Raw genomic sequence first — 17,911 nt, 5'->3', positions numbered from 1 at the left:
AACAATGTCGAGGTAATCACTTTCCTATCGCATCTTGCCTATTTTTAACGAATATCTAAAGCGTCTGCTGAAACACCCCCTATATAAAAAAATTATGCTAGAAATGGGAGCTTTGCCAAACAACCTTAATATGCTACACAAGGGTGTATTGTGGCCCTTATTTCGGACACAGCGAATCCAGCTTCAGCATTTCAGTACCGTGTTTGCCAATCCGGTCTGTATTTCCAGCCATAATGTGGCGCAGCGAAGTCCAACTTACAAGAAAATTTTGCTATGTGGGTCTCAAGTACAAACAATTTTTTTTTCCGCCTTAAAACAAAAACTACCATTTTAGCACTTTCTGCAGAAATAATTGGTGTCCTTCCCTATGATGGCCACTATTGGCTGAATTTTTACAAGGGACGGTACAGTGTTCTATTAACGCGTAAACGTCGTCCAAAATGCTTTGTTTTCCAAATTCAGTGTGGTCTTCCGGGGCTATTGCGCAACGTGGAGGCACATATCAAATTTTGGAAGATGTGTTTTGTGGACATTCGTATGAAAGTATTTTGGGCTGTCTTGCCCGAAATACTTTTTTTTTACCCTTACGTCCGCTCTCATTCTGTATTCTGTGGAAAGAGAGAAATAAAGATTATTATATTTTTAGTATTACTGTCATCAAAATGATTTTGCATATTTTAAAATAAAATCGGAGATGGCCGACTGCACCCGTTGCGCCCCTTGGCATGCATATGTGTATGACTCATGTATACTTTCATGGAAATGCTTGGTTTACATCACCATGTACCTGGAAGATTAAAAGAAAAAAAATATCACGCAGGAACTTCTCTGGGAGTTGTCTAAGTATGCGTAAGCATTGTGCCACTTGCTCATCTCCACGCAGCCCGGTGTCATTATCAATGTCATGAAACTTGATCCCACCGGGATAAACCCTTATCAACCCTCATTGGTGGTTATCAGCCATATCTAACATAATCTGACCCTTATCAATTCTTATCGGGCCTTATCAACCTGGATGTCCAGCGAAGCTGTTGCAAAACTACCACTACATTTGCTTAGGGGGGTATGCAATGCTTTATTGATGGTTCGGATGCTTATTGTTTTGAGCTTGTTCTTTGTTGAAACGTATGTTGTTCTGTGTGTTGTACGGGTGATTTCAATGAATGTATGCATTGTTCGCTTAACTTCGCTCAGCGCTTGTAGCCTCTGCCTTACGTGGGTATGAGCCACTGCATTTTTTCTTGCTTACAGGGGAATTAGTCATTGCTTACGGGGGTATGAGCCATTGAATGCTTCTTACATGACGGACGGACAGGTTTCCTCGTTGGGTAGGAGTCAAGTTTCTTCTCTTCCAGGTCTTCCAAGCAGACGATTATTCAAAGAGCCTTCGTCGCCGTCCGGTGACACTTTGCAGTCAGGGAGGCCCACTTAGGAATACATCAGCTTATTGTAGGCTCTTTTAAATCCCTTGCGAATTGGGGCAGGACCCTTGTTTTATGTCCCCTCGCTCACATTCTACCAATCAGTTATTTTCCAAGTAGGCGGGATCATCAACAATACATACTCTACCCGCCCCCAATTTCCAGTCCGGTTTTTGAAACACACAGACCAACATCACTTAAACGAACGCCACATGGCCCTCTTGCTCGAGGTTCACACGCCACGGTGCAATTGGCCCGGTGCAATGGCATGTCCCGCGAACACCTAAATCGTCCCGCGAGTCACAAGCCCCGGACATGCCGCAGAATCGTACTCGAGCGCAATGTTGCCGCCAGGTCTCCCGTTACATACGTATGCTCGGCGGCGTAAACTGTGCGTCTCCCACACCGCAACGGGAATGCCACCACCTCTGGCAGTGCCTGTGTTTGTGTTATCCCCCAAGGACGCGCCTATATGCCGCTCAGTGACATGCGCGCGGTGAGGCGGCTGCTTGGCCTCTCGTTACGTGCGCTTCTCCGTTAGATGTCCGTATATCTTGGGCACCGCAGTGGAAGTGCGCTATCCCCAGCGGTCCCCGTCTCGAAAAGCAGCGCTGTTCTAAGAACCCAAACAACGTCGGCTGTTAAAGAATAAACAACCTGCGCGAGTGTCATGCATGCGGCCCCCGGGTTCGAACGTGTGTGACGTTCAATGCATGCAAGACTGATTGTATCAGCCAACTTTACTGTAGGCATAGAAATGCTTACGCATTTGAAGAGGAATTGGGGGTAGGGGGTAGTGTCACTGGAAGCACAATCCCGTCCACGTTACTATAATAGTGTACAAGGTACCGATTTCCTAAGGGGAATCCCGCGAGCGACCTCTCGGCCGTGAAGGCCGCACAAGCCGTCCTTCGAAGCCTTGAAAACCCGAGAATGTTTAATGAAAAACGCCCGCCTCATCTAGATTACCTTAGGAGTACGTGGAGGATAGGCTGGGTAGCAAAACAAAACAAAAATATAGAAAGAAAGAAAGAAAAAGCCGCACGATCGTATTGTTAGCAAGACACCATTTTTCTTAGATGAAATTTATTTCTTAAAACGGCAGTAAACGAAAATAGTAAGTTGAGGTCGATCGACGGAGTATTCATCTAGAAGCCTATCATCGATATCGGCCGTGTGCCAATATAACGCTTTTCTGGGTAGAAAATTGCCGCCGAGCTTCCTGCTGCTGTACTTTAAACGGGCCGCGTCAAAGCGGAGGAATTGACGTCATCGCCGCGTGATCCCCTCCATTCCACTGTTATGTCTTCTGTAAACTCTTAGCTCTATATACGAAGCGTACTGTTTGGCAGCCGCAGGTGTTATGCTTGCGGGAATCGTTGTGAGGCTCTGCTTGGGTTCTTGAGTCACGGTCACTTGAGACTCCGCGCCCGGAGCGGGCAGGGCGGTTGTAAACAGAGAAAAGCGATGCTGCTCTCATTGGCGGGACGTGCAACATAGCAGACACTCTTTGTGTGAATCAGAAGCGCTGACCTCACACATGAGATGTATCGTAGTTGACAACAAATGGCGCCACTCAATTTTTGTTATTTTCGTCATTAGCTCGCTCACAAAAAAAGCTCTGTTTTCTCTACGAGAGACAAATTGGTTATTCCATAAGCTTAATCTTTCAATATATCTCGACTGCGGAGTGTTCTATTCCGGCGATAGCGGGGGCCAGGCTTTATGGCAGTTAATGACAAAGGCCAACCGAATGAAAAATGACGAACGTCGTCACAAAGTAAGGGTCCAAGTCGGTCCCACGGGACAGCTAACATGTTAGTTGTGTCTATTGTTTTATTCTTTGTTCCTTTTTTAATTTTTTGACGTGTAATGTACTTAAAAAGGCTCAAAGGTTGTCGTTTGCTGGAGCCGATGTCACGAGAACATACCATAGCATTATCGCTGATATCATTAGAACCACACTACCCATGCGCCTTACATTGGTAGCGTTATGTAGAGGAAAAAGCCCTAGCCGTGCGTCACGCAATTGGAGCTTAATTGAGCCTTGAGCGCGGCGTTCAGGCGGACATACCTCGGCAGTGCATTTGTCCATCCGAGTGGTAATGGTCGAGTTTGAGAGAGCTCACTATGCCATAGTGGGTACCATACTCAAACCGGTGTTCATCAGGAGTTGTAAGGCCCACGAATGTGCAATATGTTGCAGAAATGCCACGCGTGCTTGACAAATTGCAATGTATCAAGTAGCTATAATTTTAAAGATTCACCAGTTAACATTTCAATTGTTCACCTTGTTTGCTGTTGAAATTGTGAGGTTGAGCAGTTGCGAAGTCAAGCCTAAGCGGAAATCCTAAGATTAACATCAATACTGCCATACGCGTCTCCAAAATTTTGTGCGAAATGTATTAGAGTTCATGTTGAGAAATTTCCCCAGCAGCTTCCCGCTAAGAGCTCGGAATGATAATAACTGCAACGTCAGTCCCCAATTTCGCACATTTTGGGGATGGATATCTTGCAAGTTGTGCTGGTCTCGGGATTTCCGCTAAGAAAATGTGACTTCATTATGTCTCGGTTTCAATTTTGAAATTGCAACGCGTGAATAAATAAAAAAAAAACGTTATTTCATCTTTTTAACTAAGGCGGAATAAAAATGTTCCACAATATATTTGTAGATTTCCGGTGACGCACACTCCATCTTTTCCCTAAAGTTGTTTAGACGAATACTCAATGACATTCTCCTGGGCATTGTCTTCATTGATATCCCGTCAAACCAAGCACAGCGGGAAGGCGATGAGGACTACTGACATCATGGCGCCGACGGGGTCGCTGCGCCTGCGCGTTGAACATGGTGAAATCGGTCTATTAAAAGAGTATAAGGTGAGGGTCGCTTACCGTACCCTCCGCTCCAGCGGCCGCGGCGTGGCACTCCGGAATAATTTTGACCGCCTGGATCTCCTCAACGTGTACCTAAATCTAAGCGCACGAGCGATTCGGCCCCGTAGGGAATCGAACCCGCAACCTCATCCGCAGAAGCCGAACGCCATAGCCACTCAGCCACCATGGTGAAGTCACCGCAAGTACTGTTATTTTTTTAACTTTTCTTTTTAGATTTCTCTATTTGCAAGAGCATGAAAGGAGCAAAAACTCACACATGTAAGTGCGAAAAGGGCCAATAACGCTAATTAATTATTTCTTTGCACACGGCGCAGTTACAGAATCACATTTCTCGTCGTCAGGATATCTCAAAAGAAACGGAGCTCCTTCCGGCGTTGCGACTTCTAACGCCCTCACAACATTTCAAACTGCTGTGCTGGTGCAGAGATTCGTGACAGTCATAGTTACCGTAATGCCTCAACTCACCGCCAAGACACCATTTCTTGGAAAACGTAAGTTTTATAACGCAGACTGAGACTCGCGATCATACGCATACCATGCACACGAAGCCACAGCCTATGCGTGCAAGTTAAATTGTGCAGCAGTTGTAGGCGGAATCTTATTGTTAATTTTATTTATGTTCTATTTCGACCACCTGGGGTTCTTTAACGTGCACTACAACGCAAGCACACGGGCGTTTTTGCATTTCGCCTCCATCGAAATGCGGCCGCCGGGGCCGGGATTCGATCCCGCGACCTCGGGCTCAGCAGCGCAACGCCTTAGCTGACTAAGCCACCCCGGCGGGTATTTATCTTCTTAACAAAACTGCTTCTTTCGCCAAGGACATGCGGCCTTTGGTGTTTCCATGCATCAAGTCTTCCGCGGGTGGTTCTTGACGCTTGACTCGTTAATTTCTCTTTTTCGTCTTTTACGACACGGTATTGCCTACCACCTTATCTCGGTATGACTTGTTTCGATATGACTTCGTATATCTAGGTATCACGGTATCTGGTATATCTGCAGGTATACCTTTGGTATATCTAGGTATCATAGTATTGTGCTATCTGGGTATATCTGCCTACGCTGTTGTCGCACCGAACCGCTCACTTCCAGCCGCGGTAAGCCATCGCTGCGAACCATGAAGCGCGTCTGAGTCACGTGCATGTGATCGAGCGGTGCTTCCCAGAAACAAGGACACTGTTTCGGGAGAGAGCTGAGCCCGGCGACATCGTGAAAAGGGGTAAAGCTGTAGTCGGGGGGACTGAAAAAAACAAAATGTAAAGAAGGAAAGGAAGGTTAAAAGCCTAATAAGAATAACTTAACAACATAGGAATAATAAAACGGGAAGAGAGAGAAGGTATATATGGTTTGTTAGTTTTTCGCAAGACCACGTGACTCACGCGCCGTTCGCATTGGCAAACTTCCGCGTAATTCCGCGGCCGGTGGCATCGCCGATGCCGCCAGCATGCGTCTATGCTGTCTACGCCTCTTACCGCAGCGATGTCTTTCCCTCTCTCTCGCGCGCTGCATGTTTTAAACATGCGTGCAGTCGGCACGTACGCACCGCGGTATATCGTCACTTGCACGCGCGAGTGGGGGAAACATAGACGACGCGCGTGTATGCGCTCTCGTTCGAAAGAGCAACGACGTGCCTGCCCGGAGCGCCTGGTTTCACTCCTTCTCGCTGCATCGCTCCACCTTTTCTTCTATCTTTCCCCATCTTTCTTTCCCTTTTTCTTTCCTTCACGTTCTCGCTGTTTCATCGCACGTGTTTGTTTACGAACCCGCCGGCGCAATCCGCTTCGGTACGGTTTAATTGACAGGCGCTAAGCTCCGGTGCGCGGCGGATGTCACACGCGAGCGAAGGTCGCGCAGCGGCGACACTGATCGAAGCGGCCCTTGTCCGCACTCAACCGGAGTGAACCGCCCGGTGATCTCTGCCTTCGATCGCAACAAACAGCAACCTGTTGCGACGCGACACGAAATCAGCTGGCGCAGCTAAGAAGAGCACTCGATTATGAAGGCTTACGCTGACGTCACGGCGGTATAACCTCCGGTAGGTGTGAACGCGTGCCTTCCTCTCTTCCTGGGTCAGAGAGTTCCGAACAGCTCACGACGCGCTTTGGAGCGACAGCGAGCGGAGACACATCCTGCCCTCGTGCCAAGGCTTCCCTGAGTAAATAATCTGCGTAAGTAATCGAGGAAGCTAAAGGACAAAAGGTCAGAGTGAAGTAGTCCATTGGCAGTGTTAGAAATGCCTTGCACCGGCTCCTGCTTTTGGAGGAAGAAATCTATAGTATTTTTGCACACGTGCTTGAACATGTTTGAGCGGTACGTCCTACGGCTAAAGGCGTTTTATTTGGGAAAGTTGTCGGGTGCAGTAACAACGAATGCGCTCACACACTGACAATATTGATGATTCAGCATAACAATGATATATGCAATAGCGGCCGCAAATATTTTCGAGGTATGGAGTGTGGGGAAGAGGCGCAAGGAGTGGGACGGCTGGAGGAGTGGGACCGTGCAAATATTTTCAACACTGCCTGAACTACAATGTGGAGGAAACACGTCGTAAATAGCACCACTGTACATATCGTTTCCAACGTAATGTCTGTCCATGGTGTTCTAACAAACCCACACTACAACATATCACATGGGAGTGCCTGGAATAGCCTTCACATATTACTAGCCCACACATATCACAACCACTCATGTTAAATAGGCAGTGGGAGGCATGGCTTGCGGACGAGGGAAAGGAGAGCCAAGTGGCTCTCCTGGAGCAAGCTCAGCGAGCCGCTCGCGCCAGTGGAGCCCTGGACTGAGGGCCCAACCACGTTCGCCTAATTTTCTTCGTGAAATAAAGCTTCTTTCCTTCCTTCCTTCTGGCTCTATAGCCGAGAAGTGCGGCTATAGAAGGAAAATTGTCTTTTCGACTGCCAAAGGTAACTAACTAGCTGTTTTGTTTTTGCCTCACTGAATCCAAAACAAAAGGACCTATTGCCGTTGAAAAAAAAAAAAAGTTCAATACGTCCATTTATGGAGTGTTCTCTGCCACTGCATGTGCTCCCAAGCCTTTCACGTGAGAAGCAATCTTGCTCTGTTCGATGCACTTGAGAGGAACAGCACAGCACGATGGAGGCAGGAGTAGAACGCTGTTCCTCTGCTTCCCGACTGTGATACACGCTTTTGCCGTTATTTTAATCGAATACTTACTCTCTATATGTGGATTTTTCATTTTACTTGTTTATAGCTTTTTTCTGTGGATTTTTATAACATAATTACGGAATGTTAGCTATTATACTGTGGGATACACGGACTGCTCAGTATTCGTGGTGATACGGGGTTTATTCACGTTTAGCGGGATCTCAGTCACTTCAGGAGCCATGCGACCACAGCGACGCTTGTGCTGTCTTCGACATTACAGTGGCAATAAAAGGCGTCGCAAAGAAACGTAGATATATTCTAAAGATAGTAGCGCATCGAGTAACTAAACCAGTTTATTGACGTTGGAGAAAACCGAGCTTGAGTGTGCCTTAGCCCACCCTGACAATGGGAAATGTCAGCCAGGAATCGACTTTCAAGGGACTCTGGGGAGCTTAACACAATGCTTCTTTCTGCGCAATTGTGCTTGTCGTCTTGGACGAAAATGACGATCTTTATTTCAGGTCTAGGTGAAGCGCACTTAATGCATCGGTATAGTTGGGAAGGTCAAAAAAGGAAGAGGAGACAGATTGGCGTTCTTGTTTCCTGCCCATCGGGACGTATGTGCAACGACATCCTATTAAAACTGCCTGAGACAAAATAAGCAGGGCGGTCCAAAAGGCTGATGTTCTTGTTTGTCGACCTTCCCCCGTGTGATGTCCAGCAAACAAGTTATTATAGGGCCATTCTGAAACGTGATGTCCCACTCCTGCCAATGGAAAGGATGGAGTCAGACACATATCGTTGTTTACAAATTGTTGTATTCAAAACTTCCAGAACATCCTCGAAGGAAGAGCTCCTGTGTTGTTGTACTTACATCAATGATGCAGTTCATGTGTTATCTGTATAAGAAATGAACTCAGCAATAAATTCAAACACGAAAACTGTCGCGTTGCACCTGACTCTCCACTACCACGTTTTCTTGTCGAGGCGGCACTTATGGTTGTTTCATTCAACGCATGTGTAGTCGTAAAGTACTTCTTTTTATTTAACCGAGCCCACCGGAACACCTTCTTACCCCCTGGAACTGGCAGGCGGAAGCAAACACCTATAAAGCCCGTCTGATGTACCAAGCGTAATGACTGCTCAGAATCATTACGTAACTTCGCAATTACACTTTCCAAAGTTGTTTCTCTTCACATACAATGCATTATAAAAACACTATCCAAGATTTAGGTAAAACTGCGTTCTGATCCGCAAAATAACTCAAGCCGCACACACGGTGTGGGATGAAAACAAGCGCTGCATATTTAGCGGCCCATACTGCGTACAACGCATGAACATCTTTCTCCTGCTTTCGATTTTCGATCGCATCCTGTGACGCCTCACTGATAACACATTTGGTGACAAAAGTTTTTTTCGCGAAAACACTCGATTCATTCGCGGGTAGTCTCAGAGTGCCAGATCCTTGAAACTTGAGCGGGCGATGGCGTCGCTGTATTGGGCCTTCTAACTTCACGATCGTTCTGTTGAACGTTTCCCAACACTCTGTTAACATTAGTGGATTTTCTATATAGAAAGGTAGACCATTTTGAATTAGTGCGCGTGCCGGTGAAGTATCGTCAATAAGCGCAACTTCGGCGACGTGAACACTGTGTCCTGAAAGTATTTGTTTTCGGCCGTCTCACTTTTATTTAAAAAAATCAAATGGTGTACGTTCGGTTGTAAGTGTTTATTTAGGCAACTATCAGTAAATGAAACTCAAAGCCACACAGCTTTTAAATTCAAATCAGTATTCATTTAGTAATCACTATAACGTGCCGGAAGAAACTGGGCTCAAGGACTCACTTCCAAGATTCACCGAGCCTTGTTTCTCAGGCACCGCACACAGTAGTGAAACAGTGTACACGACAACGCGAAATATGTTCAAAACTTATCCTATAGAGAGTGAAGCTGAGTTCCGAGATCCGACAGCGTCTTACACCGACATGATCACTGAGGCCATGCTACGGAATTACGGAGGCCATGTTATGACGAGTGTGCCGGCACATGTTTGTCCTTGTAGCAGGGCTCATCAAGCTGCACCGAGTGAGTCAGTGGCATAGAGGAGATAATGGCTTGCGGAACACCGTCTCATATTTCGTGCAGTTTATATTTAGTTGACACTACACTACTTCGGTCTGTAAGAAATCGTCATTTCTTTCTTTCAGTGATGCCGGTGGGGACCCTCCGCAGAGCAGCATTTTCTCTTTCTCCATGATCCTGGTGTCACTATGCTGTAAGTTCATTTTACACGTTTTTTTTTTTACACGGATCGGCGTGCCCGTTTATCATCACGAAATATTTTAAAGATGTCGGATTATGCGCTGATCACATCGACTTCGATCATTTGTGAATAAGAGGTTCGCTAAGGGAAAGCATAAGAGTTTCCTGCCAATGAATACTATGGTGTAGATTATGCTGCCCATAAATGTAGCTTAAGACTTAGTGTAGCTGATGCACACACATATGATGCGCGCGTTTCCTGCACATTTACAGGCCCATAGCATGGCGCCAATGGGCGTCCTGCGTGCCGTCCATATCCATTCGACCCTTGTTGGGCGTATGGGAGACGCATCCGGTTTTATTGCGATGAGCCACGAAAAGAAGCCTTCACGGAGCGTTTTATTTGGGCCATTCGGGCGAGCTTCGGGCTAGCCACGACACGTGGCAACGCAACGTTAAAGTTCCCGCCAGAGCTCGCCGAGATGTAATAAATTTTGACAGCACCTTTCTCGTGACTATTTACTTGTGTTTCATGTAAAGCCCTATACTGCATCCAAAATGAACCAAAGACTGAAGCTAACAAGTTTCTAAAACTTTACCTGTGTCAAAAATCTCTGAATTACGACAAAATATATATCGAATTCCATGCCGTCACATTGACGAACTGGTGCTCTTAAGAGACTAAAAATAAATGTAAAAAAAACGGAAAGCATGGCTGTTTCTTTATCCAGTAAAGGTTAAAATTTTTGACGGGTTAGTGCAAGTAGAGTGGTCAAAGAATAATTTACCAGTCAAAAACTAGCTTTGTGTTGTTGCGTCGGTTTAATACCATGTTTGCGTCTTCACGTCTGTCGTTGCTGCCTGTTTCCCCACTTTCTCTACAGGCATAGAAAACCACTGTGAAGCGCATGACCATTGTATGGAAGTTGACAAAACGTGACTTCAGGTGGATCGGTTTTGATTTGGCAAATAATGCAACGTGACTAGAAAGAGATGAAAGTAAACAACTTGGAGCGCGAAGGAAAAAAAATCAGTTACGACCAGATGGGCACGGACAAGCGCTAACTTCCAAATAAACTTTGTTTTGAAACGGCGTGAATATATACGCGGCGAGAAAAAAAAAGATTACGCAGATCGAACGCACAACTTGGAACCTACGTGATGCGAAGCTTTTGTGAAGCGATTAATGAGATGCTATGAATTTGCCTATTACCCATTACAAAGAAATATTCGCTTTAAAAACGACATGGAAACCGATTGGGGAAAGGGATGCCAAAAAATTAGTACTCCTTCCCCTGTCGAGGAAATGGGGGTAATTGCGAAGCTGGTAGTGTGTCTCTTTGGTATTCCTCCGTACGAATTGCACTGACGAGTTGTGCTCGCACCACAACCGGTCACACGCACTGCAGCTGGCTCCGAAGTTCTGGTTGAGAAACTCGCGTTGAAACCTGGCAGTTTCACTTGGGAAGTTGGCGCTAGCGTTGCCGAACCGTGCACCGCCGTTGTCGGGGTCCTGTAGGGCTAGACGACACAGCACCTCACTACGTCACGGCACGTGCCGAATAAAGATTCAGTAACACCGGATGGACGCGACGCAGCGTCCCCTGATTTGCGATCCCCTGCGTCCCCTGGCACTTGGTGCATGGTAGTGAAGTTGTCGAACTGCGGTTTGCAACCGCAACATGTGACTGCGGGTCGCTAAGTTGACCTGCATGCCCACGGTTGACATTGTGCACGTGCTCGTGCAAGCGAATGCTCGGGCACCGAACATTGTCAGTGCCTGAACCACTGTTTATTTTACCACTACTCCACATACCGGGTGTTCAAAATTAAGCTTTACGGAATTTTTAGAAATCGCCTGTGACAGTTAGCATAATTCTTACCATTGAGCTGGTTTATACGATGAGGCAGACATTAGTAGCACGAGAAATCGAATCAACGAATTAATAAAAATTCACTAATTAGCTTCGCAGTTAATTATTTTACGACACATATTGCAATTCACGTATTGTAGCCGGTGAGCTTGTCAGGCGTATCCAATTGGAAAGAATGACACCAGTTCGGAGATATGCGCCATCGAACTCGACGTAAAAATGCATTGTTGTTCCACTTACTTTTTTACCAAAATGCTGTTTTATACATTGAAGCACAAAAGTAATTGGAACGCCCATGTATTTGATCCCACACTTTGGGAGATAATATCTCGAAACTGGTGTCATCCTGGAGATTCATTTCAAGTGAATGCGTCGTGCAAGATCACCGGCTACAATTCGTAAATTGCAATATGTGTCGTAAAGTAATTAACTAAGAAGTAAAATAGTAATTTTTGTTAATTAGTTGAATATGTGTTTTGTTTTCTCGTGCTACTAATGCCCGCCTCTTCGAGTAACCCCGCTTAATGATAAGAATTATGCTACCTGCCACAGGCGATTTCTAAAAATTCCGTAAAGCTTAGTTTTGAACACCCTGAATATGTGTATCTTCTACCTGGTTACGCTGCGCTTAGATGACACCTTCCTTTTTTTTCACCTTCTAACCATGACAGTCCTGGTCGGTTGCTGCATATGCTACATGATCATCACGGTGATGAACGCATCGCAAGATTCCATCGTTAAATGGCTGAGCCGCCTGATCCCGTTGGCCGGAGCTGGCTGCTCGGCGGGAATGGTGCTACTGGCCATCAACCCCTTGGGTCACTTGCGTAGAGATGGCAGCTGGGTGAGCCATTCTACACCGCTCCTTCATTGATCCTGCTGGTTTGAAGTTCTTCGTACGAAAGTTGAAGCAGTGCTTTGTCGAATGGGTATATGAAACGTGCTATTTGGGGTTACATTGTGCACCTGAAAGAACAAATGCTTTAGCCTTAAAGGAACTATAAAGAGAAAAACGGTTTCACCTGTATTAGTAAATTACCTTTCTACAATACCCTGCTTTTGCTGCGAGAAGACGCTTAGTAAGCGCGAAAAGGCGTAAAAATGAAAGACGACTGGCGACGCCGCCTTGAAGTTCCCATAACAGATCGCCGTGACGTCACAAATTTCGGCGGCGTCTGCTGGGCGTCTGTTGCCGGCGTCTGCTGTTAATTGTTGATCGGTAAAAATGTACTACATGGTGTTCCAAAGGACCCAAAGATTGAAAATCTGAAATGTCAGTAATATTCCCTGTGTCAATGCTGCTCAATTACGAGAAAAAATGTTATTTGAAATCCGTGACGCCGCACTGACCGTGCCGGCGCTAGAGCTTTGGTGCAAAATTCGAGAAATTGAACTTTTATCCTTTATTTTCTCTTTCAATAATCAACCTCTCAGTGCGAAATCCACGTCTTATGATATTAAAACGATCTAGTGTTCCTATTTCGTGTCCATTTAGAGTGTATTCGCGCTGTGGTGCTGTCCGTGTTTACAATGTTCCGATATGTTTCTTTTGCAGAAGGTGTTGAGTTGTGTTTATTGTGTTTATTCGCTACGTGCGTAGTTTGCAGCCAAGCTCTCGTGGTGTCTCACGTATCTCGCACGTTTTCCCACTAGCATCTGTTACCAGTCGCACATGAAGTGATGACAAAAAATCTGATAACACGCACCATTGGTCGAGCCGGGAGTTGAACCCTGAATATTTCGATACATTTGAGGGGCTACCCAGAGTCGCAATGCCCTCGGTAGAGATAACGTGCAACACGCAGTTATCATCGAAGATCGAGAATAATTGGACTTTGCCGGTATACGGTGATGGCTACGAGCATGCAAATTATGACCACACGATAGGCGTACCGTCTAATTGGCGCATGTCATTCATTTTAATCTGAATAACAACAGCAATTGTCGTAACAGTGAATCTCATTGCGAAGGAACAAAGGCGGCGATAGCAAAAAAAAATACAGAAATGTCGCGATTTCACCCGAAAGGCGAAGCATCAATTGCGATAGCAAATTAGTAGAGAGCTATACGGAGTAAGGATAGTACTTTTATCAGCTGTATAAACTTGGACATGCAGCGGCACCAGCAACGCGCAGGACTATTGTAGACGCCGTTGGCCTTTTGCCCGCGTTCGCACAGAACGCGCGCGGCGTTGGTGACTGTCGCCGGTGCCTCTGGGGGCGGCTCGGAGGTTTTCGACGAGATCAGAGCGGGACACTCGTCGAGCAGCGTCTGAAGTCTTTACCACTTTCTCGCCTCGCAACGTTCTTATACAAATACGCATTTGGTGCCGCAGCTGAACGTCGCATCTCCTCCCTGCCTCCCGTCTCCCCACGGCCTTTCGTCGCGACGGAAGAAGTCGCGTTTGCTCTCCGCCGTGCATTCGCTCCCCGTGAAAGCGCGCGTCCCTCGCGCGCTTTCACTCGCACATACAGCATACGGCGCGCGGCGACGATTTCATCGCCATTGGACTCTATACGGAACCTCACGGCGACGGCGACGCCGATGACAGAAATCCGCTTGGAGTGTCCATATAATTGCTATTGCAATAAAATTGCGCGTTTTTATTGAGTTCATGCTTAGCTGTTTACTTACCATGGAAAAAATGCCATTTTTCAACGCTTTAGTGAGGATATTAACGCGACTGCGTTAACGGCCCCGTATCGCAGAAAATCCGGCATCGGCGTCCTCGGCTGAGAAAATCGTCCCGAACCACCCCGACCACGCAAGCCCTCCGCGTGGCGCAGAGGCGTTAGTGAAAAGTAAGACTTAACCACAACTTACAGGCATGATAGCGTCGGATTGTAATTTGAATGTACGAGAAAACATAATTCTGTTACGATGAAACTCAAACACAAACCCCTTTTCCAGCATTTCTACCATACCAACAGCGGCGCGCACGGGTAGGTTACTTGCAAAAACACCGTTCAGATAGCGCTTGCCTCTTCTGCAGATTAGGGAGTCTACATCGACAGATCAAGCTGGGACTTAACCTGCCTAATGCGTTTTGGACACGCGCACGCCTCAGGGCAGCAGCAAACGAATAATAAAATAATAATAAAGTATCCTAGGGCCTTCACATTTTGATATAAGACACATTGCCCCTTAAAAATGTCTTCGCAGCAATGCACTTGTGTTTAAATGTGACGCCGAGTTTAAGGGGATCCGTGTAAGCTTGGTCTTTGTAAGCTGGCTTTCCCACGTTGTGTGTTGCAGGGAAGCCTACTCATGAAGAAAAATGCAATGCGAACGACGCCCGATAGCGCTATCACGTTCCACCATGATGGCTACAATGACATTCTATACATCATCATAAAGCTACAGAAATGGTCTCTCCGAAGTTACAAATTTTGAGAGCACATGCTAGGATGTATCATGCAATGTCGTTTTTGAAAAATAAGGTCTACTGAAATATAAACGAAATGTATACATTGTTATGCCGGTTGCATAAAAATAATAAAACTAAATATTTCATGAAGTGAACAAAATCATTTCATTTTAATTTCCTACAGTACGTGAAAGTTTCAATGTTATAGTATGTAAATCACGTGTACTTCAATTTCTTTTTCTTTTATGCTTAACGAAAACAGTGTGTTTGCATTAGGTGCCAAGAACATTAGGCAAGACGTCACACTCCGCTTAGCGGGAGGCAGCATATCTCTACCATATGCTGTAGATACACTGTAAATAAGAGATATGATATTGATACCATCTCTATGAGATACCATTCGGCACAAGAAATAATTGAGCCGTCAAACGGCAGCAAGCGAAATTCGCTGGCTTACAGCTGGCGGGTGTCCGCGTTAGTATTACGGGTTTCCACCATCCGACTTAAAATCCCATGATCCTACAACGTGATCGCACTCATCGGTAGTAGTAGAAGTAAAACAATCATTTGAGGACTCAACACGATAGCGAGACCAACGTCGTTCACGCGAGTACCCATTTACGGACCGCCAGCCATCTTCACGATGACGGCTTGCGCACCTCCGCACGCTCGTTAAACAATCGCCGCCACACAGTAAAGAAACGAACTACCCTATAAATGAAAGTTCCCTTCTTGGACTACTCCCAGTTCCGAACTCCAACCCAGTTCTAGATGGAACAACAACAGTTCAGTATGGGCGCCGAGAGCCTTGAAATAGGGCGCCCCGCTTGTGGGTCTCCCGTGACCCATGTTTAATGTCGTTGTAACGAAAGACATACTAGTTATGCTTCCGCATGTTTTTTTTTTTTGCCATTTTATTCACCAAAAACATGTTGCACTGTGCCGCGACTTTCCGTCAAACTATAGGCCTCACTTCGAGCCTGCATTGGCCGTTGTTCTTGTACTGCTATAGACGGTTTCAGTGTTTACAAACAAACCTCGCTTGCCGCTGATTGGCTGCCCCATCGGAACTTCCGGCAGGAGAGCTAGAAGCACTTCCGGCTATGTTGTTTGAAGGCGTGCGCGACGTGAGGCCGGCGTGTCGATGTTTGCACTGCTTGGTGGAATTTGTGATGAGCTGATTCTACATCGTGATATTGTCTTTAAGGCGCTTAGCACCGAAGCAAAAGATCGGTATCCCCAAAAGCTGATGTTTAGAGGCAGAGAGAGAGCTGCCCGATCCGCTGGACGATGATGTCGTGCGATTTTCGTTTTCGCCGGGCTCCAAACACTTTTCCCCAGTTACAACCCCGGAGCAACAAGCGGAGCATCTTAGTGAGGACACGCAATGAACGCAGACTGTTGTTTTCAAGGCAGGTAATGGGACTGCCGAAAACTAGAAAAACTTTTATGGCACTTTTTTCTTCTTTCTGGGGTTTTACGTGCCAAAACCAGTTCTAATTATGAGGCTCGCCGTAGTGGAGGGTTCCGGTTTAATTTTGACCACCTGGGGTTCTTTACCGTGCCCTACAACACAAGCACACGGGCGTTTTTGCATTTCACAATGGCACTTTTAGTGCTGCAAGATGGAGGATGAAGTGGTGAGCTGCGCATGTGTACATGCACATGTTTTCTGCGTCATATGCCTTGTTTCTGCTTTTTAATATGCATTCACAAATAACTGTACATTCTCAAAAGTCGTTTAGTGCAAGAAGCCTAGGTCGACTGAAATGGGACTAACTTAAATGCTCACGAATTTACCACACTTACAACAAAATGAAACCTGTAGTGTTGGGCACGAGATTGCAATCCATAATTGGCCTCCGTTAATTCGTAAATGCTTTTAGAATGTGGCCGAAACTTCCTACATGCATGCACGGAAATCGCTAACTTTTCTGAGATTCTGCTGTGCAATACCGATACGAATGCTCACATGCCGCCGCGGTGGCTCAACGGTTACGATGCCCGGTTGCTGACCCGAAAGACACCGTTCGGGCCCCGGATGTCGCATTTCGATCGAGGCGAAATGCTAGAGGTCCGCGTACTGTGCTATGTCAGTGCACGTTAAAGAGCCACAGGTGGTCGAAATTATCCGGAGCCCTCCACTGCGGCGTCCGTCATAGCCTGAGTCGCTTTGGGGCGTTAAACATGATAAACCAGTGCGCACATGTGACTAGGTAGTAAAGCTGCAGAAGTGCACTTGTGCCCCAGATACGAAAAACATTAAAATAAAACGGCGGCATCATGGCACCCGCTAAACAATAATTTTAACTCATGTTCGTAGCATGGTGATGCACGCTGAGGCAAGAAACTGGATGAGCGGGCAAACTCGGGGCGAGAGTCGAGCTGCTCTCGCGTGAGTTACACGATATACGGCCAGAACAATCGTGCAGTAGGACTTTTATTATTCAGCATTAGAGCAGTCCGGCTACTCCACATAGTAACGTACCTTGGATGAAGTGAGCAGAGCAAATCTGGGAGCTCTTGGTAGGCTCCCAGATTTGAAAAACACCGTTGAGGAGTAAACGTAATGAAAACAGTCGATGCTACTCGCCGTCACAAAAGACACTGAATGCCACAAGTCACACTTATGTCGATATACCCGAAAAATAACACAGAATATGCGCAGGACGAGCGCGCCAGCGAACAAATACCAGCAAAAACGAGCAAAAGGAGCGGCTACCGGAAGTTTCCTAGGGGCGCCGGATGCCGGCGCACAGCGTTGCTAGAGCGCGGTGGCGCTGGATGAAACCGTCTATAGGGACGCTGCTCCCAAGCACAAGATATCTGTGAGAACGCACACATCACCTTACTGTCTAACGTGTCTGTTCGCCGTGTATTCGTAGATAGCTTATATTCTAATGTAATCTTGGGCCACGTCTGCGCTCTCATTGCTTTTTTCAACGTCGGTCGGACTTGTTCGTAATGGA

At 46.4% G+C, this 17,911-nt stretch overlaps 2 protein-coding genes across 2 annotated transcripts in view; both read left to right on the top strand.

The window, feature by feature from the left end:
- Positions 1-17,911, top strand: part of LOC119450598 (DNA damage-regulated autophagy modulator protein 1) — a 391,336-nt gene that overhangs the window by 190,213 nt on the left and 183,212 nt on the right. The window lies entirely within an intron of this gene.
- Positions 1-17,911, top strand: part of LOC119448867 (DNA damage-regulated autophagy modulator protein 1) — a 94,274-nt gene that overhangs the window by 54,456 nt on the left and 21,907 nt on the right. The window contains exons 3-4 of the mRNA XM_049666534.1: positions 9,647-9,714; positions 12,247-12,436. Coding sequence (XP_049522491.1) covers positions 9,647-9,714; positions 12,247-12,436 — 258 coding nt within the window. The remainder of the gene's footprint in view (positions 1-9,646; positions 9,715-12,246; positions 12,437-17,911) is intronic.

The sequence above is a fragment of the Dermacentor silvarum genome, chromosome 4 (assembly GCF_013339745.2).
Source record: "Dermacentor silvarum isolate Dsil-2018 chromosome 4, BIME_Dsil_1.4, whole genome shotgun sequence".
Classification (NCBI taxonomy): Eukaryota; Metazoa; Arthropoda; class Arachnida; order Ixodida; family Ixodidae; genus Dermacentor; species Dermacentor silvarum.
This window is presented reverse-complemented; position numbering and strand designations above follow the sequence as displayed.